Source organism: Podarcis gaigeae (genome assembly GCF_964106915.1).
Source record: "Podarcis gaigeae genome assembly, chromosome: 6".
Classification (NCBI taxonomy): Eukaryota; Metazoa; Chordata; class Lepidosauria; order Squamata; family Lacertidae; genus Podarcis; species Podarcis gaigeae.
The window spans coordinates 6969049-6996615 of record NC_139682.1 but is presented as its reverse complement, the minus strand read 5'-3'; the positions used below and the strand labels follow the sequence as shown (position 1 = coordinate 6996615).

Genomic DNA, 27567 nt, shown 5'->3' with positions numbered 1-27567 from the left:
GTGAGGGTGGTGGGCTCTCCTCTCTCTTCCTGCTCAGCAGCTGTTTATCGCTTTCTGACAGCTTTCCCTCATTCTGGCCTCTACAAAGTGGAACCCCACCTCCTCATGTCTCTGCTCAAAGCTTCCTCCTTCCGAACCTGCTTTTCTCCAGGCAAAAAAACCCCAACAAAACTCCACCATGAGATTTTGCATGTAGCATGTAGCCTGCCCCAAAGGTCGAGGGAATAAAGAGGGTCAAATGAAACTCTTTTGTTTTCTAGTTCTAAACAATGTTCTTGAGGTTCTTTGGAGCCTCTGCAAATGCTAAATCGATATATATCTGCAGCGCGTTTGTGGCTCTTTGTCGGTCAGATTGTTCCCTGAGCATTTCAGGGGGAATGCAAACTCCTCCCCTCACTGTTCCTTTTGCAGAATGGGTCCTTTTTCTAACAGGAAGCCATGGAGATATTTGCATGGGGGGGGGACCTCTAGGGTGGTATTCAACCTCAGCAATCACTCAGAGTAAATCCAGTTGGAATGAATGAACGTGACTAAATTAGGTCCATTAATTTCAATAGATCTACTCGGTGTAAAAGCTGGTTGATCAACCACCCATTATGTCTCTGACTACCAAATACTAGGAATAAATTACTGGGCAAGTCCACCACCAGCCATCTACTTGGGGGGAAATGAGAGCAGCATTATGGATCAGATCTAATATTCTTTTCCCACAGTGGCCAACTAGATGCCTATGGGAAATCCACAAATAGGCCACAGGTGCAATGGCACTCTCCCTCTTGCGATCCCCAGCAAATGTTAGTTTGACGCATGCTGCCTCTGCCACTGGCAATACAGCCATCATAGCCTTGATCCGGCGTTCCAAGCCACCCAACAGTTACTTGGCTGTGATCCACCAAGACAGCGATCGCCACGAGTTCCTATGAGTCGACAACGCAGCACTTTGGATTCCCTGTTTTCACGCCCATTTGTTCTTTCCACATTAAGACACTTGAATTGGTTTAATTGACTAAATGCTTCATCTCGGGTTTCCATCAGGAAACCTGCCTGGAATCCACATTGCAATATGAAAGGATAATTAGATTTAAGCAGCCCTCGGCTGTATGCTTGTCCTTAGGTACTCGCTAGGCATAAGCACAGCAGCTGCTGCAGTTTATTGTACAGGGAGTACATGGAGCGGTCGTGGGGAGGGGGAGTGAGCTCATCTCTTCATTTTTCATCCCTTCAGTCGTCACTGATCAAACGGATGCTTTGCATCTCAATGATGTCCCTTGATTTCATTCTAGCCATGCCTGTCCGTGGCTTCTGTTACTGCTGCATTGCGAAAAAACCTCCCTGGGTACATTAATCAAAGTGATTAATATTTATCATCGCAGCCTCTCAGGTTGCTCACTAGAGAGATTTTGCAGATGAAGTGAGGGTGCACTTTATATATATATTAAAAACAAACAAACGCAAAAGAGATTGCATTCTCCAACACCAAGTAGGTCTTTATCCTGTATCCATGCACCCATCCACTGAAGGCTGCATGAAGAGATCCTTCTGGATCTCCCTTGCTCAAGGCAGAAATGAACGGTGCAAGGTGCACCATCGTGTTCTCATGAACATTTTGGGGAAATTGTTCCCTCTCAACGCCATTCTGGCCTGTAGCTCCAATGAAGCTTGATTTTTAGAGCACATAGGACATCCCCAGGCAACGCTTTCTCAAACGATTCCCTGCCTGATGATCTGTTGAAGTCACTCAAGCTGTACATAGTGGTGAAATGTTCCTTGCCCACATTTCGGCATTGCCTCCTTCGTTTCAAAACAAATTGTCTCTCTCTGTGTGTGTGCGTGCAAGCAAGCGAAGTCTACAGGACCTGTAGCCTTACAGAATCCAGGAGGCATAACCAAATGCAGCCTTTAGAGGGAAAGAAGAGTGTCAATCTGAGGTCACTTTTCTATATCATGGTGAAATTGGTGCTCTCATACGTTCCTCTTCCTGGCTGCCTGTGGGCCAAAACACTTGGACTTCAAAGAGCTGTTATCTGAGTCAACTCCGACGTGGGGGTCGTCGGGCTTTGCTGGCTGACCGGTACCATGGGGATTTCCACGCCTAGTCATGCGGGGTTGTTAGTCCCATCTGAGTTCTTGCAGGCATAAGCCACATCCTTGGCAATACTGCACATGCGGTTGGACATCTGCAACTCCTTTCTGAAGGCAGACGGGAAGCAGAACTTCTTGAAGCAAGTCTTAAAGTTCTCATCCAAGAAAGCGTAGAGCACTGGGTTCAGGCAGCTGTTGGTGTAGCCCAGGGCGGTGCAAAAGTACAAGATGGCCAGCTTGAACTCGTTGTCAGCTTTGGCCCCAAGGCACCGGACCAGGACGAAGATGTGGACGGGGGTCCAGCAGATGATGAAAACGGCCACCACCACCAGGACCAGACGAGCGATGCGGCGGAGGTTCCTGTCCTTCTCCTTTGATCCGGAGAGAACGCGGACGTTCTTCAGGCGCCTGATCATGAGGCTGTAGCAAATGGTGATCACCATGACGGGGATCATAAAGGAGAAGAGGAATATGCAGATCCCAAATATTGGATCCCAATAATTCACAGGTTCGGGGAGTCTGATCAGGCAGTCGATCTCTGCAGAGGCAAAAAAGGAAAGAAAGGGTTTGGCCATGAAAAGAAAATTTGTTATAGGGAGAGAGATTCAAAACACAATGTGCAATGATACCGTCTGAGTGTAAAGAACTGAATCTACTAGGGATTCTTTGAGGTCTCAGCTTTCAGTGTGAGGATGTCTGTCCAGATAAAGGGAAGTAATATTACACCTCTCTTCTGCCTTGGTCAGACTATACATGGAGTCATGTGGCCATTTTGTGGTATATTGACAAGCTACAATGTGTGCAGAGGAGGGTGACCAAGATGATCAAGCCTTATGAGGAATGGTTGAGGGAATTGGGTATGTTTGGCCTGGAAAAGAGGAGACTGGGAGGAGATATGATAGCCATCTTCAAATACCTCAAGGGCTGTCACATGGAAGATGGAGCAAGCTTGTTTCCTTCTCTGGAGAATTCACCCAAATCAATAGATTTAGTGAGAAAGGAGATTCTGACTAAACATCAGGAAGAACTTTCTGACAGGAAGAACTATTCAACAGTGAAATGGACTCCCTCAGAAGGTAATGGACTCTTCTTCCTTGGAGGTTTTTAAGCAGAGGTTGGATGGGCATCCGTCACAGATGCTTTAGCTGAGATTCCCAGTACATTTCCGAGCGCAATTCAAAGTGTTGGTGCTGACCTTTAAAGCCCTAAACGGCCTCGGTCCAGTATACCTGAAGGAGCGTCTCCACCCCCATCGTTCTGGCCAGACACTGAGGTCCAGCGCCGAGGGCCTTCTGGCATTTCCCTCGCTGTGAGAAGCCAAGTTACAGGGAACCAGGCAGAGGGCCTTCTCGGTAGTGGCACCCGCCCTGTGGAACGCCCTCCCACCAGATGTCAAAGAGAAAAACAACTACCAGCCTTTTAGAAGACATCTGAAGGCAGCTCTCTTTAGGGAAGCTTTTAATGTTTAATAGGTTATTGTATTTTAATAGTCTGATGGAAGCCGCCCCGAGTGGCTGGAGAAACCCAGCCAGATGGGCGGGGTATAAATAAATTATTATTATTATTATTATTATTATTATTATTATTATTCCTGCATTGCAGGGGGTTGGACTAGATGACCCTTGGTATCCCTTCCAACTCTACAATTCTATTATTCTAATGCCTGACAGACAGTGTTGTATAATGGTTAGAGTGCTGGACCACAGTACCTAGGAAACTAGTGTTGAAAGTCCTCAACTCTCCCTTGAAGCCACTGGTCCATCTAGCTCAGTATTCCTCACACTGACTGGTGACAATTCTCCATGGTTTCAGGCAGAAGTCTCTTCCAGTCCTACCTGAAGATGCCGGGGATTCAAACTGGGACCTTCTGCATGCAAGGCAGAACCTCTTCCTTTGAACTATTGTCTTCCCCCCAACCCCAAGCGACTCTCAGCAGTTCCATAATATGATTGACATCCACCAAATCTGGAACATTTGCCATAAAAGACACTGGATAATCACTGTGTTGTAGTTGTTCTTCGCCAGTCACTTTCTCTCACTTTAACTTACTTCACAGGGTTGTTGAGAGAACAAAAGGGGAGAGGGAAAGAAAGCTACATATTCCACGCTGAGCTCCATAGAGGAGTGCTGGGATATAACAATAACAATAGCAATAACAACAATAACAATAACAATAACAATACCCCACCCATCCGACTGGGTTGCCCCAGTTACTCTGAGCAGCTTCCAACATAGTACAGTATACAATAACACAACAACAACAACACAATTGAAGGCCACACATTAAAATCATCCCAATGCAGGGCTGCCTTCAGATGTCTGTGGAAGGATATGAATGTTATCAATAATTTTTAGGGAGCTAGGTAGACACACAGGCACACCCAGGGATGAAATTTAGCCGATGAGCAGAAAGAGGACTAATCCACAGGCAAGTGGAACATCTGATGTTTTGGGCTTCGTAAGCGCTTGAACAAGTCTTCCCTTCCACCTTAATTCCCCAAATTGTTCTGGGAGCTCAGGCGATATGTCATGGGCGGCATTAAAACCCCAGCCAAGCCCATGTAAGCTCAAGATTACTCAGAGTTATTTCACACTTGGCAAGCAGTCAGGAAAGGAGCCATGGGCCCCTCGAGTCTTACTAGTGATCCTGGAAGATTCTTTTGGTTTTGTAAATTCTTGTCATGCCCAGAATTAGGAGGGGGTGCTGGCTGGCTGGGTTGGAGTTATGTCTCTTTGCTAAATTTGCTGACAGGAGGACTAATAACTTCACGGCGCTCTGCTTCGGGGTTCTTCTGAAGATGCTGGGCTTTGCATAGAGATTTCCACTGCTGCATTTAGAGAGTGATTCCAGCTCTGTGCATCTGAAGCAAAGCTGAAATGGATTTTTACCATCTCCAAGCAAAATGCCCCCCAGACAATGCCAAGGTGTGGGGTGGCCATCCATAACCTGATGCCCTTCCAGATTTTCAGAACTACAGGTCCCAGCAGTTCCAGTCAGCTGCAGTGGCTAGAGACGATGGGAATTGTAGTCCAAAACATCTGGAAGGGACCAGGTTGGAGGAGGCTGATATATGGAGATGTACCTGGGGAGTTGAGATGAATGTACCAGGTGAGGGAGAAATTCAGTTTGGTTTGCATTTGAATGCCAAGCTCCCTATTTTGCAGTTCCCGAAACAAACACATGAGCTGGAACACATTTATCTTTCAAAATTAGCCCTTTTCGAAATAATGGGATTCAGTTCTCCAGCCGAATAACACGAACTGAAATGTGCCTATATTTATGGAAAATACGAAGAAAAATGCTTTCTAGGGAAACGTGTTTGCAAACAAAAGGTGTATATCCACAGAAATTCACATGAATTTTCATGATAACTCACCCTAGATGCAAGCTGAAATGGAATTGTTTAAGACTGGGAAAATGATAAACTGAGAGAAAATGAAACTGGCAGATTCATGCATCATCCTAGATGAACAGGTGGTTGTTGCTCATCCCTAGACATCCATAGTCTTTCCTGACCTTTCCCTTCTAGCCTGTTAGACATTGCTTTTAAGCATCGCCATTTAAAACAAAACACGAAATTAATTATACGGTGGGGGAATTGATCCAAAATTCAATTGATGCAAACAAAAACAAACAAAAGCCCTAACACTGCATGAGAACATCGGAAGACTGTGGAAGTTCTCTGCTAAGACATTTCAGCTTGAAAAATTGGAAGGTGGCAAGGCTTCACCCAAGTTTACCTGACACTGCTTTCATTCCCTGATTTGCAGTTCTATAGTTATCATTCTGTTGTGGCCATTGGGTCTATTGTCAGTCTCTGTCTCCGATTCTTTAATCTCTTTCAATGTCTGGCTCATAAGATCAAGCCTCTTGATGACTGTTTGTTGGTCTTCCTGAGGGAGAATCCTAAAGGAGCTGAGAAAATCCTCTTCCAAAGGATTTACAGAGTGCTCAGATTCCTGAAGATGATTGTCTAGAGGAATCGGCTGTTCCTTTTGGCTCACCTGGTTATTTTGATGCTGGGCACGATCCTGCGAATTCAACTCAGGCATGTCTGTTTCCTCCCCACCTGTCAAGTTTTTTTGCGATGTAATTACTTCCATTGGGGATCCAGGCTTTGGTTTTGTGGGCCCCTCTGAAGCACCAGTCCTCATCTTACATAAGGGTGCAATAATAGAATTGCAAAATACCCAGGTTGGAAAAACTCCTCTGCTTGACAATCTGAATTTCAGCTTGTGAATCAGTGAGGGCAGTCTAGTAGAGGAAAAAGTTAACATAATTTTTTGGATTTGGTTCGTGCTATTCAAGGGTTCAGTCCCAACTAAGTCGATCTCTGTAAATGCAGTGTGATTTGCAGTTGTGCCAGGACTCTTGCCAAAGGCTGGCAGCTGAGATTTTTATTTTCCCCAAATGCCCCTTAGATAGAGGCCATGATATTTATGTATGGCAGTGGGGTGGCAGGAGTTGGCCCTCAAAAAATTGCCCAAACGCCCCACTACCATCACACACATCTTTGAAGATTGCAAAATGGGAGAGGGGGCATTTGATCCAAATGCACACATACACACACCTTCTGAGTGATATGCATTGCAAAATTGGATGGAGGCATTTTGGTGTGTGTGTGTGTATGTGTCTATAGTGAGTTGTATATACGGTATATTGGCGGCAGCTGATTCTACATAGTGTATCACTACAAAAATATATTGCTGCACCTAAGTTCACCAGACAACCCCATCAGAACCATTGTACAACAAAGTAATATTTATCCACAGATAGATGAATTTGAATTGTTTGTATAGTCTGAAAAGCAAAGCTGAAAGTCACAGAAGGTTGGGGAAACAATGAAAGAAGAAATGCCCTTTCTTGTGACTTTCTTATCTTCAAAGCACTCCAGAAAGTACCTATATCCCTACGAGTGCATCATCTTTTATTATTCCTGGTAGATGTCTCATTCCTTGGGTAGAAAGTCATTCATTTGGCTCAATCCTCAATAAATTAAGGAATATCCAGGTCTTTGAACCACAGCTGAAGGCCTTGCTGCCAACTGTTTTTGGCTATTTGGTGCCTTCTGGATGTTCTGGATTTTAATTCCCATCAGCCTAGTCAACATGGCCAATGGTCAAGGATGATGGGTATTGTAGTCCAGATCATCTGGAAATGATGTTCTAGTCTTTTCCCCCCAGCCCAATATTGAGTGGTTTGTACCATCTTGCATTTCCTAATGACCCCAACATGAAAACGTACCTTTTTCAAACCTGCTGCACGCTGGGTCTATATTTTTACCAGGTTGGCAAAGGCTGGCATAAGTTAAAGGTCCATGCGGCAGTTATGCATTTTAGGAAAACATTGGGGAGTCTTCAACTGCATTATACTCAGAGTAGAGCTGTTGAAACTGATGAACCAAATTTGGATTGAATCCAACTCGTTTGCTACCAGTGCAATCCTAGCCATGTCTACTCATATGTAAGTCCCCTTGAATCCAATGAGGCTTACTTTTAGGGAAAGTGGTGTTTCGGTTGCAGCCTGAATGAAGAAGCAAGTTTATAGATTTTAATAAAAAGGTAAAGGTAAAGGACCCCTGAAGTCCAGTCGCAGACGACTCTGGGGTTGCGGTGCTCATCTCGCTTTACAGGCCAAGGGAGCCAGCGTTTGTCCGCAGACAGGTTTCTGGGTCATGCGGCCAGCATGACTAAGCCACTTCTGGCACAATGGAACACCGAAACCAGAGCAGCACACGGAAACGCTGTTTACCTTCCTGCCGGAGTGGTACCTCTTTATCTACTTGCACTTTTTGGCATGCTTTCGAACTGCTAGGTTGGCAGGAACTGGGACAGAGCAACAGGAGCTCACCCCATCGCGGGGATTCAAACCACCAATCTTCCGATCGGCAAGCCCAAGAGGCTCGGCGGTTTAGACCACAACGCCACCTGCCACCCCATAGATTTTAATAATTACCTTTTGAAACAGACAGCCCATCTTGCATTCTTAACATATTTCATTTCACTCACCGTCGTTTTCATTCTCGGTCGATCCCATCACCATCACAGGAATACCAAAGACAGAGGCCAAAGCCCAGATGCAGACGTTGACGACTTTCGCCTTGTGGGGTGTGCGGATATCCAGGGCCTTGATGGGGTGGCAGATGGCAATATATCGGTCCACACTCATCATCGTCAGCGTGAAGGTACTGGTGAACATGTTGTAGTAGTCAATGGAGATGGCAATCTTGCAGAGAGCGTTTCCAAACGGCCAGGAACCTAGGAAGGTATCGGTGCCTTGGAAAGGCAAAGTTATCAGACACAGGGTATCAGCCAGGGCCAGGTTAAAGATGTAGATGTTGGTTGCCGTCTTCATCTTGGTGAACCTAGTGCAAGGAAGACACAAAAATGAGCAGCTGAACGGGTCTGATTTTCAGTGCGACATTTTAAAAGTCTACTTTTTTAAAAAAAATCTTGTTTTGAGGAATTGCAAAACCATTGCATTATGTATTGGCCAAGTTCAATACACAGAATCATGGAATTGTAGAATTGGAAGGGACCCCATGAGTCATCTAGTCCAACCCCCTTCAATGCAGGAATCTTGGCCCAAGGCTTTGAACCACGGACCTTCTGGTTAACAGCCAGATACACTGACCCACTGCACCACCTGGAGAGCAATTTGCTAAGCTCCCGCCTTTCAAAATCCAACAGCCTCCACAATTAGGAATGTTGGAAGCAAAATCCGTTTCAGATTGTTGCAAACAGATTCCAACTAGGATGGGTTGGGAGAGCAGCAGAGACACATTCTCAGTTCATTATCAACCTATTAGACACCCAGAGAGATCTTACTTAGCTCCAGTGGAAATTTCCATGTTCCTTTCACACACGCAGAGGCATTTTCCATTTCAATGTACAATTAAATAATTATACTTAACCATGTCCGTGTCCTGATTTTAAAATATTATAATTTCCTTTTAGGTATTCTCCCCAACTGTGCTAATTTGCCATTGTTCGACGATACCTGAAAAATGTTTTTCAAGCTTCAGTATTTAAAGATTTCTTTATTTATTTTAAGATGCAGGAATTTCAGGATTGCACCATCCTGTCTACGATTGCAAATGCTCTCGTTCCTCTTCAGCTTCCTGATGGCGGTTTATGCGTGCAGCTACCAGATGGATCTAGGTGTGCATGTTGCTAAAATAATACAAGCACACAGCCAGTTATTTACTATTAAGTTAATCTTTACCATTGTTGGGGGAAACAGCTAAAAATATTTCCAGGTGTGTGTGCGTGTGTGAAGGGAAAGGACTCATTGATTCCAGAATAAGGGCCGATCACTGCATCCATATATTTAAGCACAGAGGACTGCATGAGTCATCAGGCAAAAAAACTCACTCGGTAGATGTGTTGGTCCAGAGAAAAGAGCATGTATATAGTTCAGTGACAGAGGACATGTTTTGCACGTAGAAGGTTTCAAATACAATCCCCAGCAACTCCAATTAAGAAGATTTCGTGTGGCAGGGTTGAGCCAATTGGGCTGAGTCACCACGGTAGGTCTGCTGCCACCGCATGATGTACGGAGACTGTGGGAAGTGCCCCCCTGCTGCCAGAACCAAATCCTCCACCATTGGGTCCCATTGCTGCTGCTAAAGCAACAGCCAACAGGGACTGGAGTTGCGGACTCCAGGCCTAAACCAGCTGGCTTTGCCATTTTAATTCAGAGGAAAGCCATAGCTCAGTGGAGCAGCATCTGCTTTGCATGCAGCAGGTCCCGGCTTCAGTCCCCAGCACCCCCAGGTCAAGTGAGGAACAAGCTCTGCCAGAAACCCGGGAGAGCTTCTGCCAATCAGGGTAGGCAATACTGATGCTAGAGACTGGCTGGATAAGGAAGAGTACTGGGTAACACCTTCCCAAGAGCCCCCCACAGATGACACAGAAGACGATGGCTTAGACCCCGAGTTGTGGTGGTGGGTGTCACGGGTCCAGGTTCCCAGCTTCATAGCACAGTAAGCGTAGGTAATTAAAAAGGTGGATTTATTGCAAAAATAAACAGATGGCTCCAGATGGCTCTGACAAAGCCTCCAGCATCATTACTCAAGATGACCCTTCTGAAGACTCCTTCTGGTGTCCACAGAAGATATTGAATTTACGACTCTTACATCTCTTGTTTTGCTTCCTATCTAGCAGCCCTCCCATTCACCGATTCTTCGGACTTACTGGGTCAGCTCCAACCTCTTCCTGTTCTGAGAGGCTGAGTCTATTTGTGCCTTTTTGTGCTTCCTGTGAGCTTCCTCTGTGTTCTAGCCTGCTCTCAGCTACTGCCTTATCAGTCTGCCCATGAAGGTTAGGAAGAGCCGAAGTCTGCAGCTGGCGGCTCTCCCTTGCCTGACTAACATCTAAGTCTCTCTGTTCCTAGCTGCTTTCTGCAGTTGGCTTCAAACCTTTGCTGGCAACTGGCTCATTCCTGACAGTGGGACACCGGGGAGCAGTCTGGGGAAAGGATGAGCAGGGAGGTAATAGAAGCTGGGGGGTTGAGCGATCAAGGTGGGTCAGATGAAGGAGGCCCTTCCAGGACAGGTGTAGAGGCAAAGAGTCACAGTGTGAGTGCAGACTCAGACAGAGAGGAGTCAGAGGTTGTCATTGCTACCCAGCAGAAGAAGAGGAGGAGGAGGAGGAGGAGTTTGGATTTGATATCCCGCTTTATCACTACCCAAAGGAGTCTCAAAGCAGCTAACATTCTCCTTTCCCTTCCTCCCCCACAACAAACACTCTGTGAGGTGAGTGAGGCTGAGAGACTTCAGAGAAGTGTGACTAGCCCAAGGTCACCCAGCAGCTGCATGTGGACGAGCAGGGAAGGGAACCTGGTTCACCAGATTACGAGAATACCGCTCTTAACCACTACACCACGCTGGCTCTCAGAGTCCCAGTCCTGCTGGTTTTCCTCGCCCTTTGACACTTTGCTCAAGGAGAGTCCTGCATGTTGCTGAGCAATAGGCCAGACAGGCCCAGAGGAGGAGCTCCCACCCCCTTGAGGCAGCATTTTCTGCTTGGGATGGATCCAGAGTGAGAGCCTAGAAGGGGAAGACAGGCCCAGTGGTCAGTCTCAGCAATGTCTCCAGTTGAATAAGATGAGCCAGAGGAACCCTGCTGTGTTGTTACTTTCTGTGCCTCGTGTTCTTTCCTGCCCTGTGGATTGCCTGTGCTTGCCTGACAGCTCCTTGACGACTGAGCTAGGTGTACCCCATGTTCCTAATGGACCCCTAGGTTCCTAATTACTCCAGTCCTGTGTATATCAGGTCCAGCATATTTGAAGCAGTTGGGCCAGTAAGGTCAGGCACGCTCCCTGGTGCTGGAATCAGTGGTATTGCCAAACTACCACATCACCACTGCCAGGTGAGCAGGCACACAGACTGCCTGCCCGCAGCAGAAAGTGGCTCAGTGGGGTGACCCATTGATGGCATGGCTCACTGGTGATCCAGCCCATTCACCTGAACTCTCCACCACAGCTCTCTTAATGATGAGGATGCATAATTATCCTTGATTATCCTGACATTTGCATAGCCTCTGTGTAAGTGTGACACAAAGCCAGAGTAGGTGTGAAAAAGACAGCATTGTGTGGAAGAAAAGGATTTCAGCAGGTGTTGCTTTCATGACAACCTGCACCTGGTGAAATGCCATCTTCTACATCTTCTTCTGCATGTGAGCCCTGTGACCGGACAGCAAAATAAAAAAAAATGAGAATCACTGCACCAACACTGAATCTTGTTGCAGCAAAATCCCAGAGGCCAAGAACTGAGAAGTCCAACTTTATCCAGCATCTGCCACCCTATCCATGTAACTGATATACAAATTGTGTTGATTACATGCAACTAAAATATGCCGATTAGCACAGGCTCGCTTGCTTCTGATATTCTTTAGATGTGCTTCTCATTGCAGAAAATGTTGTCTGTGCTTGATCTAAATAAACAAGCGAGGTTTTTGCGCCAGTCCGTCCAGATATGGGCAAGCTAATCTAGGATTCTCTCGCTTTATCACTAGCCATCAACACATATTTGAAAGCTGAATAGGCTGACCTGTAATGGCTCACAGAGCTAAGTGGTTTGACCATGTCTCAACATCGGTTTGGGTGTCATATGGCAGCTCTCTCTTAATTGCAGGATGGAAAGGGTTTTTTCCCCCAGTGGTGAAGGAGATTGTGAAGTTTTAGGACAATTGGTGAGTAGTTTTATTATTTTTCACTAAATGTATGTACAGCCCTTCATCTGAAGACCACAGGGTGGTTTAAGGTATAGAAACAAAAAATACATAACACCACCGCCAACAACAAAAAGTGACTCATGTAGTAGAAATTATAGTATATGCTTTAATAGCTAGAGGTGTGAAGAGATGTAAAAACTGAATAGAAATGTGAAAGGATATTATTAGAAGAAGTGCTTTTTCTGGGGAGGATACAGGGGTACACATACCCTCAATCATTTTGTGAATCTTTGTACTTTTGTCCAGTTACTGTATTTATTTTTCCCAATTTGAACTATAAAATGGTGATTTTCTTGAGACAAAATGAGAGTACCTCTAAACATTTTTTTTAGGAAAAAAAAGCACTGGTTAGAAGAATCTGCTTAGGCTGCATTAAGAATGTTCAAAGACATGTTGTGCGTTTTAGAATAGATCTGCTCAATTTTGCACCCCCTTGGCTCGGCACCTGAGTGGGGGAACTGCCCGTACCACCCTAAATCTGGCGTTCCCACCTGAATCCACCGTTGGACGTCTTTTGCAGAAGGAGTTTGCCTCTTCCCTGACTTGTGGATGTCTGCTTCACTGCCCTGTCGATACTCCTATATATAGCATAGCTTTTGATTACTCTGCACGAAGACATCGACTCCGTGCTAATTACATTTGCATTTGACTTGCTCCAGTTGCCTGTTGCAACTATGTGTCTGTGCATAAAGAGTGAGATCCAAAGAAAAATGAAAGCCATGGGAGCGCTTTGATGGGCTTCTGATAATGTATTTGCCTTGCCTTGCACTCAAATTTAATTTAATTTTATCCCTCCTATGTGCAGCAAATTTCTTTTTGGTCATCATTAGAGATCAGATTATTGGAAGAATATTAACTTCATTTGTCTCTGTTTACCTGCTGCCCACTTCCCTCCTCTGCTGCCTGTTTTCCTTGGAGTTCAGTTAATATGGAGGCAAGAAGACCATTCTTCATAAAGAGGAACGAGGCCATGGTCCAGTGTTCTCTGCTGCCTTGGTGGGGCATGAACACAATCATGATTACACTAAACATTTTGTAGACCAGAAACCCCACACCAGGGGCAGCACATCCCAGTTTGCCACCTGAGATGAAATAGAAAGGTGGGTTAAACTACAGAGCCTAGGACTTGCCGATCAGAAGGTCGGCGGTTCGAATCCCCGCGACAGGGTGAGCTCCCGTTGCTCGGTCCCTGAACCTGCCCACCTAGCAGTTCGAAAGCACGGCAAAGAGCAAGTAGATAAATAGGTACCACTCCGGCGGGAAGGTAAATGGCGTTACCATGCGCTGCTCTAGTTTGCCAGAAGCGGCTTAGTCATGCTGGCTACAGGACCCGGAAGCTGTACGCCGGCTCCCTCAGCCAATAAAGCGAGATGAGCGCCACAACCCCAGAGTCGGCCACAAGTGGACCTAATGGTCAGGGGTCCCTTTACCTTTACCTTTACCCTCATCCCAATGGATGCTTCCCTTGCCTGTGTCATGTGGTAGGGCCCATGAAGCAGTGGAGACAGTGGTTCTGGTGAGATTTCAGTGAGATACCCCAGTGGGGTAGATATATATTTATAGGACCCACCCTGCTTTGTGATTGTTACATTGTTTTTAACTGTTTTAATACAGTGGTACCTTGGTTCTTAAACTTAATCTGTTCCAGAAGTCCATTCCAAAACCAAAGCGTTCCAAAACCAAGGTGTGCTTTCCCATAGAAAGTATTGCAAAGGGGATTAATCCATTCCAGCAATTTAACATGAATTTTACTATCTAACGAGAACATCAATCCATAAAATGAAAGCAATAAACAACGTACTGCAGTCACACAATCAATTAATCAGTAGCTAAACTGGGTTCCACACAGTCACAAAAACAAAACAAAAAAGGCGCAAGAAAAGCAAAAACTGACAGACCTCAGCGTAACACTCAAAACGAAAGTGTGGCACTCAAATCGGAAGCGTAACACTCAGAACGGAGCATGTTCAGCTTCTGAAAAAAGTTTGTAAACCGGAACACTTACTTTCGGGTTTGCAGTGTTTGGGTTCCAGGTTGTTTGAGTACCAAGACGTTTGAGAACCAAGGTATTGTGTTCTAATGTTGTAATCCATCTTGGGACCTTCGGGTGAAGGGCAGGCAAAAAATAAATGAATGAATGTTGCAATGAAAGGGTCGGGAACAGGGGAGGACTTTGGCCTTTCAAATTTCCGTGGCACCCTGGCCAGAATCTGATCACTGTCACCCCGGCTCTCGCCTTCTATTCAATTCACTATGTCATAGTTATGACACCCTGCAGCACCCCCAAAGAATCGATGCCCAGTGTGACGGATCCAGACGTGCTGCCCTAAATCCGCCTCTGTTGGGAGCATATCTGTCAACTTTTCCCTTTTCTTGCGAAGAATCCTATTTGAAATAAGGGAGTTTCCCTTAAAAAAAGGAAAAAGTTGACAGCTATGGTTGGGAGGCATGGGAAACTCCATTTCTCACACTTCCCATTGCACCCAGGCGCTAAAGATGGGGCTCATTGCTCTCTTTTTCAATCCTCCCTGCTGCAGTCCCTCTTCTTTGCCCTGGCAAATTCAGGGAAATTAGTGGGGAGGGTTAGCACAGAGGTCCAACAAGCCTTGGTGGTACTGCCATTCTCTGAAGAAACCTCAGAGAGAACCCCACTGGATATTTAGGTAAAGGTAAAGGGACCCCTGACCATTAGGTCCTATACGGCCTAGGGCCCTCGTACCTACGGGACCGCCTCTCCTGGTATGCCCCACAGAGGAACTTACGATCTTCAAATAAAAACACCTTGAAGGTCCCAAGCCACAGAGAGGTTAGGCTGGCCTCAGCTAGAGCCAGGGCTTTTTCGTCTGCGGCTCCAACCTGGTGGAACGCTCTGTCACAAGAGACAAGGGCCCTGCAGGACTTGACATCTTTCCGCAGGGCCTGCAAGACAGAGCTGTTCCACCTGGCCTTTGGTCAGGGCGCAGCCTGACTCCCTCCTTTGGCAATCTTTACAAAACTTTAGTTTATGGTTGCCATCAATTTTGATTTTAATTCATTTTTATAATGTTTTATAATGTTGTACTGTTTTAGTGTTGTTAGCCGCCCTGAGCCCGGCTTCGGCTGGGGAGGGCGGGATATAAATAAAATTTATTATTATTATTATTATTATTATTATTATTATTATTATTATTATTATGTCCAGTCGCAGACAACTTTGGGGTTGCGGCACTCATCTCGCTTTCTTGGCCGAGGGAGCCGGCGTACAGCTTCCGGGTCATGTGGCCAGCATGACTAAGCCGCTTCTGGCGAACCAGAGCAGCGCATGGAAACGCCGTTTACCTTCCCACCAGAGCAGTACCTGTTTATCTACTTGCACTTTGACGTGCTTTCGAACTGCTAGGTTGGCAGGAGCACTGGATATTTAAAGATACCCTATTGTTTTTCAGCCTGGTGTGCTTTGAGTCGGACCAGGAGTACATGAGCTTAAGTATCTCCACTGAGGCTGAAGCGAGAAAACCTTTCACGAATGTGTTCCGTTTGATTCTAAATGCACGCAGGGCTGAGAAAGGCGAGTGGCGAGAGAGACACAAACAATCACACAGCTACCCAGCACGTCATTGCAGAATAATTTTGAGCAATGCTTCTCAGCAGGAGCATTCATCAGCCGGCGAGCTGCTTTTATTGCTGCTCTCAAATAAGGATATTAAATGGAAGGCAGGGAGAGGAGAACGAAGCCAACAGATTTGGAAATGCAGACGAATAGATGGACGGGTTGATTTGGAGATAAAATGCACACACCTACACACATCTGAAATTTACCCTCTCAGTTTTAAGAAAGCACGTAAGGTTCTTGGAGAATGTAACCCCCCACAGTGCATAACTACAGACAAGTCTCAGGATTTTTTTATTTTTAAGAAACCCCCCCCCCCCCAGGAGGCTAAATGATGAGAAGAAGGAAAGACACAAGACTGGTAGAACCGCCTGCTACCAAAGGAAGATTAACAGGTAGTGAGCAGGGATCAAGACTCCCTGAGTGCTTCCATTTAATTACTTCTCAGAAGTATGAATTGTGCAGATGATTGACTGGGCTATTAAAAATAGACATCTTCTTAGCCAAAGAAGAAGAAGAAGAAGAACTAATATGAAGGAATGGGCAGAACTGTCAGTTTCAATTTCACATTTTCTCCATCTTAAATTCAGTTCCATCACACCTCCGCATCAGTTTGAGATTGGAAAGGTGAAAAAATCCTCTCAGAAATTTGCCGGCATTTGAATGCACTTTTCTCTTGCAGCCAATTTGCCTTCAAATACATTTTGCAAAGTCTCCTTCACTCATCCTGATTGTATGTTTATTTTATTTTAATAATAATAATAACAATAATAATAGTAATAAACTTTTTTTTGTATCCTGCCCTCCCCAGCCAAAACCGGGTTCAGGGCGACTAACATCAAATATATAACATTGGTATAAAATGAAACAATAATTAAATTACCTCCTAAAAACAAGTCAGCATCAAATTAAAATCTAATTAGATGGCTTTCTGCAGGATTAGGGTTCCACGTGGATTTATTTATTTATTTTATTTTTTTATTTTAAAAAACTCTAAAATACCCCCCTCCCAAATGGCTTTGGGGCTGAATCTGGGGTGGGTCAGGGGGTCCCTGGGTGGGCCCAGAGAAAGTTAGCTGGATTCAGGAGCACCATATTGAGGCTATGGGATGGATGGAAAGGAGCTGTGCACAAACCTAGTAATCACTCATTCAACTGATTGCACCAAAGGTTGCTTTTCTTGCAGTGTTTTGTCAGTGCACGCAAGCATGGTGGTAAGATAAGAGAGGAGGAAAGACACAAATGAGCTGATGGAACCCAACGCTGCAGTGAACTGGTTTAGCATAGATAGTGGTTAGTGCGTCGGATGACAACATGGGAGACCAGAGTTCAAAACCCGATTTGGCCATGGAGCTCATTGGGTGACCTCAGGACACCAAACTGGGAGTGGTAGCTAATGCCTCAGAAGATAGAACTGGGAGTTAAGACGAGTTTAACAGATTGGAGAACTGGGCCCAAGCTAACAAAATTAATTTCATTGGGGACAAGTGTAAGGTTCTGCACAAATATAAGACACCAGGCTTACTAGCAGTACATGTGAAAAGGATCATGGGGTCTTGGTGGACCACAAGCTGAACTTGAGTCAACAATGTGATGCAGGAGCAAAAAGAAGCTACAGTGGTACGTTGGGTTAAGTACCGTATTTTTTGCACCATAACACTCACTTTTTTCCTCCTAGAAAGTAAGGGGAAATGTCTGTGCGTGTTATGGAGGGAATGCCTACGGGTGGCATGCCTACGGATTTTCCTCCTCTAAAAACTATGTGCGTGTTATGGTTGGGTGCGTGTTATAGAGCGAAAAATATGGTACTTAATTCGTTCCGGAGGTCCGCACTTAACTTGAAACTGTTCTTAACCTGAAGCACCACTTTAGCTAATTGGGCCTCCCGCTGCTGCCACGCCGCTGGAGCACAATTTCTGTTCTCTATTTCTGGGTTAGCAGAGTCTGTAACCTGAAGCGTATGTAACCTGAAGCGTATGTAACCCAAGGTACCACTGTAATGCTATTCTAGGCTGCATTAACAGCAGTATAGTATTCAAGATCAAGGGAAGTAACAGTACCACTCTATTCTGTCTTGGTCAAACCACACCTGGAATATTGTGTCCAGTCCTGGGGACCACAATTTAAGAAGGATTTTGACAATCTGGAACGTGTGCAGAGGAGGGCAACCAAGATGATCAAAGGTCTGGAAACCAAGACTTATGAGGAATGATTGAAGGAGCTGGGTATGTTTAGGCTGGAAAAGAGGAGACTGAGAGGAGATCTGATAGCTACTGTGGAACAATGGTTACTGAAATTAATGGATTTGGCTGAGATAGCAAAATTGATGTGTTTAATTAGAGAAAAATCATTGTTGACTTTTATTAATGATTGGAAACCGCTTATGGACTTTTAGTGCAAAAAAAGGATAATGAGCTTGTGATATCTGGGTTTGAAGACTGAAAAAAGGAGCAAGGAGTTTGCATAAGTCCAGAAAGCTGATAGGCAGACAATTAGAAGTATTTTCTTTTTCTTTTCTTTCTTTTCTTTTCTTCAGTTTTTATGTTAACTCTTGTATATCACTTTTTGTTACATTTTTTTTAAAGCTTTAATTTTTAAAAAATAGCATTCGAAAGGACGAGATGGAGAAGAGATATGACAGCCATCTTCCAATATGTAGAAGGCTGTCACATGGAAGATGGAGCAAGCTTGTTTCTCCTGCTCCAAAGGTTAGAACCCAAACCAATGGCTTCAAGCTACAAGAAAGGTGTTTCTGACTAAACATCTGGAGGAATTTTCTGACGGTAAGAGCCATTTGACAGTGGAACACTGTCTTAAGTGCTAATCCTCTTTCTATGTCCTCTCCAATGCCTCTCCAATGCCTATAGAGCCAGCCCCACCCCATGCCTTAGAAGACAATTCCAGCTACATCAGGCCAATGGGCCACCTGGTCCAGCATCCTTTTCTCACAGTGGCCAACCAGGTATGTATGGGAAGCACACGAGAAAGAATCATAGAATCATAGAGTTGGAAGAGACCACAAGGGCTATCAAGTCCAACCCCCTGCCAAGCAGGAAACACCATCAGAGCACTCCTGACATATGGTTGTCAAGCCTCTACTTAAAGACCTCCAAAGAAGGAGACTCCACCACACTCCTTGGCAGCAAATTCCACTGTCGAACAGCTCTTACTGTTAGGAAGTTCTTCCTAATGTTTAGGTGGAATCTTCTTTCTTGTAGTTTGGATCCATTGCTCCATGTCCGCTTCTCTGGAGCAGCAGAAAACAACCTTTCTCCCTCCTCTATGTGACATCCTGTTATATATTTGAACATGGCTATCATATCACCCCTTAACCTCCTCTCCTCCAGGCTAAACATGCCCAGCTCCCTTAGCCGTTCCTCATAAGGCATCGTTTCCAGGCCTTTGACCATTTTGGTTGCCCTCCTCTGGACACGTTCCAGTTTGTCAGTGTCCTTCTTGAACTGTGGTCCCCAGAACTGGACACAGTACTCCAGGTGAGGTCTGACCAGAGCAGAATACAGTGGCACTATTACTTCCCTTGATCTAGATGCTATACTCCTATTGATGCAGCCCAAAACTGCATTGGCTTTTTTAGCTGCCGCGTCACACTGTTGGCTCATGTCACGTTTGTGGTCAACCAAGACTCCTAGATCCTTTTCACATGTACTGCTCTCAAGCCAGGTGTCACCCATCTTGTATTTGTGCCTCTCATTTTTTTTGCCCAAGTGCAATACTTTACATTTCTCCCTGTTAAAATTCATCTTGTTTGTTTTGGCCCAGTTCTCTAATCTGTCAAGGTCGTTTTGAAGTGTGATCCTGTCCTCTGGGGTGTTAGCCACCCCTCCCAGTTTGGTGTCATCTGCAAATTTGATCAGGATGCCCTTGAGTCCATCATCCAAGTCGTTGATAAAGATGTTGAATAAGACCGGGCCCAAGACAGAACCCTGTGGCACCCCACTAGTCACTCTTCTCCAGGATGAAGCACTGTCCAGCAACGGGTATTCAGAGGATGACTCTGCCATTCGTTGGCCGTCATAAAACAGCAATGAGAATTTCAACAAGTAAATACAGTGGTACCTCGAGTTACATACGCTTCAGGTTACATACGCTTCAGATTACAGACTCCGCTAACCCAGGAATATTACCTCGGGTTAAGAACTTTGCTTCAGGAGGAGAACAGAAATCATGCAGCAGCGGCGCGGCGGCAGCGGTAGGCCCCATTAGCTAAAGTGGTGCTTCAGGTTAAGAACAGTTTCAGGTTAAGAATGGACCTCCAGAACGAATTAAGTACTTAACCCGAGGTACCACTGTAAATACATGATAAATTATCAATAACCTAATCAGCCCCTTTGCAAGAAAAGCGTTTGAAAAATAATGATCACAAACTGATGCAGAAATGTAGAGAACCGAATTTAACTGGAAAAGGGAGAAACTGAGAGGGGTAAAGGTAAAGGTAAAAGAACCCTGGATGGTTAAGTCCAGTCAAAGGCGACTCTGGGGTTGCGGCGCTCATCTCACTTTCAGGCCAAAGGAGCCGGCGTTTGTCCACAGACAGTTTTCCGGGTCATGTGGCCAGGAGGACTAAACCACTACTGGCGCACGGAGGACCGTGACGAGTGCCAGAGCGCATGGAAACACCGTTTACCTTCCCACCACAGCGGTACCTATTTATCTACTTGTACTTTGACATGCTTTCGAACTGTTAGGTTAGCAGGAGCTGGGACAGAGCAATGGGAGCTCACCCTGTCATGGGGATTCGAACCGCCGACCTTCTGATCAGCAAGCCCAAGAGGCTCAGTGGTTTAGACCACAGCGCCACCCGCATCCCGGAGAGGAAACCAGTGTTGACAGACATACACGTCCCTAGGATGGCCTGGTCAGTTCATGACCCGCTCTGATACGTTCCTGTTCCCCAGCCCCACCAGCATCCACACAACTGAGGAGAAGATCTGCTCTAGCTAAGGAGAGTCCATGCATGTCGATTGCACCTGGTTCCAAACCATGAAGAAGATGGAACAGGTATGTTTTCTGCTGCTCCAGAGGGCGGGACCCAAACTAATGGATTCAAATTGCAAGAAAGGAGATTCCAACTAAATATTTGGAAGAACTTTTTTTCTGTAAGAACCAATGGAATAGACTCCCTTGATAGACTCTCCTTCACTGAAGGTTGGGTGGCCTTCTGTTAAGGATTCTTCAGCTGTGATTCTTGCATTGCAGGGGGTTAGACCAGATTATTATTATTATTATTATTATTATTATTATTATTATTATTATTATTATTATATTTATTTGTACTCCACCCATCTGGCTGGATTTTCCCAGCCACTCTGGTCGGCTTCCACAGAGACCAAAAATACACTAAAAAGTCACACATTAAAAACTTCCCTGAACAGGGCTGCCTTAAGATGTCTTCTGAATGTCATGTAGTTGTTTATCGCTTTGATATCTGATGGGAGGGCGTTCCACAGGGTGGGCGCCACTACCAAGAAGGCCCTCTGCCTGATTCCCTGTAGCTTTGCTTCTCGCAATGAGGGAACCGCCAGAAGTCCCTCGGCACTGGACCTCAGCGTCCGGGCAGAACGATGGGGTTGGAGATGCTCCTTCAGGTATACTGGGCCAAGGCCGTTTAGGGCTTTAAAGGTCAGCACCAACACTTTGAATTGTGCTCGGAAACGTACTGGGAGCCAATGTATGTCTTTCAAGATGACATTTGAGTTCTCTTCCAACTCTAAAATTCTATGATTCTATGATTTTAATCATCTAACTTAACTGCCCAATGGTTGTGGCCCTAGTGGACTGAATTTAAGTTAGGGTTGAGTCCATTTGCAGGTGACCTAGGACCTCTCAGTAGAGTTGCCATATATATTTCAAAAAAATGTTGAGCTTTCCCCCCCCCCCCCCAGGAATACCTCAAAACTCAAAAAAAAAAAAAAAAATCTAGACATATGGCACCCCTATCACTCAGAGACTGTGCTTCTATTTCCTACTTCTTCTCTGTCAGATGGGCACCAGTGGGGTAGATGTGGCTTCCTTTCCTACTCGTGAAATTCTAATTCCACAAGGTGTAGAAAAACTGAATACTGAATTGGAAAATCCCGTTGGCCTAAAACAGAATGGGGAAAACTGTAAATAAGGTATGGATGACATGATCGTATTATTATTTTACAGAATTTATATATTACTTGATTGTAATGAAACTCCTAAGCAGGTTACCAAAATGAAAAAATGAAATGATCAATAAAACACAGTTTAAAAACAGGTATTTTAAATACATGTAGGTAGCCGTGTTGGTCTGCTGTAGTCGAAACAAAATAAAACAAATTCCTTCCAGTAGCACCTTAGAGACCAACTAAGTTTGATATTGGTATGAGCTTTCGTGTGCACATGAAAGCTCATACCAATAACAAACTTAGTTGGTCTCTAAGGTGCTACTGGAAGGAATTTGTTTTATTAGGTATTTTTAAATCATCCAAAAGATAATTAAAGTCAACAACAGGTATTCTTATTTTTTAAGAATCTCAACTTCTACATGATTGTATAGGTTTACCCAGGGATCATCAAACTTTTTCAGCAGGGGCCAGTCCACTGTCCCTCAGACCTTGTGGGGGGCCAGACTATATTTTTGGGGGGGAGGGGGGAATGAACAAATTCCTATGCCCCACAAATAACCCAGAGATGCATTTTAAATAAAAGCACACGTTCTACTCATGTAAAAACACGCTGATTCCTGGACCGTCTGCAGGCCAGATTTAGAAGGTGATTGGGCCAGATCCGGCCCCCGGGCCTTAATTTGCCTACCCATGGGCTTACCTAAACAAAAACCTTTTCAGCGGGTGCTGAAAAGTGTATGATGAGTACACACACCTGATTCAATAAGCAGGGAGTTCTAAAGTAACACCTGAAACAGTGCCACTTCCATAGATAAAAGTGGTTGAGATCCTTCAAACAAGCTGGTCTGAAGTGGTTATGCACTTTCTTTGCTAAGAGTAACACTTTGAACTTGTCTTCGTAACTCTGTTGAGAAAGCACAGTCAGCAGACCATGAGACTCTTAATCTCAGAGTCGTGGGGTCGTGGGGTTGAGCCCCACATTGGGCAAAAGATCCCTGCATTGCAGGAGGTCAAACTCGAAGACCCTCATGGTCCCTCCCAACTCTTCAGTTCTTTGATTCTATGACTTACATACACACTGATGTCCAGCACGCTTCTGGGCCTAATTCAAAGGAAAGCCCTAAATGGCTTGGGACCAGGTGACCTGAAGGATCATCTCCTCCCACAAGTAGCTGTCTGGATTAACTTCAAAGGCCCTTTTTCCAGGCTCCCCACCAAGTGAGGTACAACAGGTGCCTACAGGAGAAAGGGCCCTAAGTGGTGGCCCCTCGGTTTTAGGATGCCCTCCCCAAAAAGTCTCTCCTGCCACCTTCTTTGTGGCCTTTTTGGATTGTGAACCTGTAAATCCACAGACGTTTAGATCTGGTGCCTGCTTTTGAAGATGCTGTGCATTTCTCTATACCGTCTTACGTCTTGCTGTAAAATGTTTACATTTAATGTTTCCCCTGGATTTGCGTACTATTTTATTGTACTGGGGTTATCTAGAATTGTAATGTTTTATGGTTTGCAAGCTGCCCGGAGACCATTTTTTAATCAGGTGGCATATAAACAGTGATTAAAAAACTCAAATAAAGAATGCATTTTCAGTTCCTTCGGTACATTTATGCTTCCCCTGTCCCCAACATGAAAAAAAAACCCACTGTCAACCACCAACACCCCACAGAAAACCCAGTCTTGAACTGACTGTGTATATATCTTTGCATCATGTTCCATTTTGCGCTCTGTGTTTTACCCATGCACAGGACATCATTGTATATATATCAAACACCCCACAGCAAGAATTTTGAGGCAATGGTGTGAATACTTGCATCAAGAGACCCTTTTCTTTTCTTTTTTGCAGTGTTTTATGACTGCATCAGTAATGAAAATTTGATGCAATTGAAATGATGGAATGGACACCTGCAGCAAACTCCAGTTCTGGAATTAATTTAATAATTTTCTTCCTAAAGGTTTTTGTAATGGGCTGTGCACTGTTGTGGCAACATATCATTATTAAGGGGAAAAAACTAACCTGTTACATGAGGGTGACCATATGTTGATAGTACTTAAAAATACATAATTGAAAATAGCAACAAGAGTATTTGAAAATGAAATAAGTATTTGTACTTGGAATAAGAAAGCAAATCCAATTTCATTCTCTTGTATATGATTGTAGCAGTGATGGCAATGTGAAAACATGGGTCCAAGCAGCTTTCCACTTGTCTTGGGTTTTCTAGGCATGAGTCTGAGTGGTTTTGCCTTTGCCCCACTGTGTCCCCCACCCACCCCCTAGAAATCCCACTCTTTAGTATTAAATGAGAGCAAGCATCAATCCAGAGAAAACCTGGTGGGTGTTTGCTCTGATCCAGCAGTAAACAGGGAGTTTTCCTGGGGGGCAGGTTCTGGAGCAAGCGGAAGTGTGGTTGAGCCCTGAGACAACACTATCATATCCAGGGCCAGCCTATGACGCACATGCCTAAGCAGGGATTGGTACCCGAGTTTCCCATGTTCAAACAAAGCACCCCCTCTCCCCACAATGATCACACCATTGGGGACCCCACATTGGATCATTCCAAGCCATTCCAATGCAGACAAATTGGCCTTCCAGAAAGTTACTCCAACCTGCCTCGACCTTCTGCCCTGTTTTGCAGATCTAAGCCACTTGTGACTTAGTCCTCAGTTCAAAACCCTGGCAAGCATCCTAATAAATGAAGAACCCATTTGCTTACGAGAAGGGCTTCAGCTAGCCTATGGATTATGGATTTAATAACGCTGGCCTACTTTGCAGGGTTGCTGTAAGGATTAGATGCTACTGGGTAGGTTCTGAACAGTCTGCACACACCTCATAAAAGCAACTGCTTCAAGTTGGTGACCTAGAAACACCTTCATTCTCTGCTACGAGACAGTGAGGGAAAGAAATCTAGTACATGCTCAGAGAAACCCTTGCCTTTATTGCCGTTTCTCGAAGGCCAGAGAAGAGAGGTAAGCAGCGATGATCTCTCGTCAAAGAGAGCCCTTCTCTGCACAGAAGGCTGCTCATTCCTGGGTTAACCCACCTGCATGCTTGGCTTACCTGATGATCACATACATGACGGAGCAGTTCCCCACCAGCCCCACGATGCAGACGATGGAGTAGACGATGACAATTGTGACCTTGATGCCCATGGGCAGAAAGCCATCTGCTGTGCCATTGTGGAACCACTCGCCCAAGCTGAGGTTCCAGAGGGACGAGTCGTTGACCAGCTTCCTCATATAGTAGACATCCTCCGCTTGGATGTGCAGGAGGGGGTCCATGCTGGATGCAGCAAGGTGGGAGCAGAGAAGCTCTGGAGATGCAGAGAGGGTGGGGAGGAGAGGACACAGGCTTAATCGTGATAACCCAGATTTCTGGCACAGGGGGCAAGATTATTTTGGCGTGAGGAGGGAATGCAGCATCCCTGCAAAGGCGCTGCATGCGTGCTAATCACATCACGCCTTTCTAACCCGCTTGAAGAAGGAGGTCTGCCAGGGAGACTTTGAAAGGGACTTGCAGCTGGATTTAAGACAGCCGCCGCCGCCGCCGCCGCCGCACGCCCCTTTGCACAAAGAAAGAGGCTGCAGATCGGCAAGACACCCGCCCCCCCCCCCTTTTCCGTGCATGCAGGGAATAATCCATCGCCTGCACTTGCTTTCTGCTGCAGCGAGACCTTCCCTTCAAAGTGCACCTCGCAACGCTGGCAGGTGAATGATGGCAGAATGCAAGGCTGTAGGGCTGGAAAGGGGGCGGCTTTTCTTAAAAGCAATTATCTGGGAGAAAGCATCATCATGCACGGTTTTGTTGCTAAAGCTGCATCAAGTCCGGTCCCCCGAACCCCAAGAAAAAAGAACCCAACACCAGGTTAACTTCAAAGGACACCTTCCCGCTTACCTTGGGGAAGACGTCTTCTTTCCTGGAACGCAGGTCTTCGGGGATGGGTGGTCTTTGCTTTTCAGCAGCGCCGTGGCCCAGGCATGACGTCCCCTAGTAAGGAGTTGAGCGAGACAAAGCCGACCTAAAAGAGAGAACTCCCTCTCTCTCCTTCCTCTCTTTTTCGCAGGCTGCTTCCCCCCCACAGCTCTGAGGAGCTGAGGCTTCAGCAGAGATCTGGATGTGATGCGGAAGAAAAATCCAAGTTGGAGAGGGGGTGGGGAAAGGGAGCGGGTTATGCCAAGAAGCGCAACACACACACACTCAGAGGTTTCTAACCTAAGTGGAGGAAGGGAGCTGGCGAGGCGGGGAGAGAGCAGACTTGCTTTTGCTAGTCATCAGGAGGGAAGGATGGTCCAGCCACGGGGGCGGGCGAGAAGCTCGTTCCAACGCAGACCTTGCTGTTGGAGACAGGAGAATCGGAGAGGCTTCGATCAAAGCGTGAAACACCTGTGGAGGGTGGCGGGAAAGGGGAGCGGGGCGCGCGCGGGGGGGGTCATTTATCTGCTGCTTTCTCCTTCCCCTCTTCTCTCCCGGCTGCTGTGGCATCACCCGTCGTATCTCTGGACCAGTCTCGCCCAGCAAAGTTGGGGGAGCAGCGATGGTGGAGGCAGAGGACGTGATCTTCTTTTGCCAAGTCGTGCAGGTAACCTGCTGCACACCTGCTTGGCAGTGCCTCAGGGCAGGGCTGGATAATGGAGACCTTTAGAGGCCCTAAGCACACACACCTCCCCCCCCAAAAAATTATGTATTTTTTTTTTAAAAAAGAACAATGCTAAACCGCAAACTATTTTTTTAAAATAAGAAATATAAAATAGATAGATTGCAACACACGTCAAGATCTGATTCCCTTGCATTATTTTGATCTGCGTCAGCAGGATTAGCCCCTGGTTTAGGTGGGGTTAATTAATAAAAAGAGAAGAGAAATATGCCATTTTATTACATTTCTATCCCAGGAGCTCAGGTTGGTCGCATTGTTCTCCCCCTGTGAGGTAGGTTAGGTTGAGAGGCAGTGACTGGTCCAAGGTCTCCCAGCCAGCTTCATGGCTGAGTGAGGATTTGAACCCTGGTCTCCCAGGTTGTAGTCCAACACTCTAACCACTGCTCCGCATTACCTGGGGAATCAGGGAAGAGTATGTAGTGGAGTGTAAGAAGCCTAACGAAGTCCTGATTTCCCCCATGATTACTACTTTGATGCTTTCCCTGAAATATCAAATGTCAAATTCTTTCCAAAAAAAGCCCCAAACCCCTCTCTCTTTTGGTGGTGTCCCTGCTTTTCTGGAGCCTTAAGCATGTCTGCCCATTGTGTAATCCAGTATTCAGCTGAGTGTCCCAGGAAGGGACAGATCTCCAAGCTACAGTTGTCTGGACCAGACAAGAAGAAGAAGAAGAGTTTGGATTTGATATCCCGCCTTTCACTCCCCTTAAGGAGTCTCAAAGCGGCTAACATTCTCCTTTCCCTTCCTCCCCCACAACAAACACTCTGTGAGGTGAGTGGGGCTGAGAGACTTCAGAGAAGTGTGACTGGCCCAAGGTCACCCAGCAGCTGCATGTGGAGGAGCGGAGATGCGAACCCGGTTCCCAGGATTACGAGACTACCACTCTTAACCACTACACCACACTGG

The 27567-nt window shown here is 45.7% G+C and overlaps 1 protein-coding gene across 1 annotated transcript; it reads right to left on the bottom strand.

Annotated features, from left to right (window-relative positions):
• OPRL1 (opioid related nociceptin receptor 1) lies at positions 1-26278 on the bottom strand. The gene is made up of 4 exons (XM_083744619.1): positions 25904-26278; positions 25070-25322; positions 8092-8447; positions 1-2620 (listed from the first exon to the last, which is right to left on the bottom strand). Exons 2-4 carry the CDS (start codon positions 25288-25290, stop codon positions 2097-2099), a joined length of 1101 nt encoding a protein of 366 aa, XP_083600745.1. The 5' UTR covers positions 25291-25322; positions 25904-26278; the 3' UTR covers positions 1-2096.
• Between the last annotated feature and the right edge of the window lie 1289 nt (positions 26279-27567).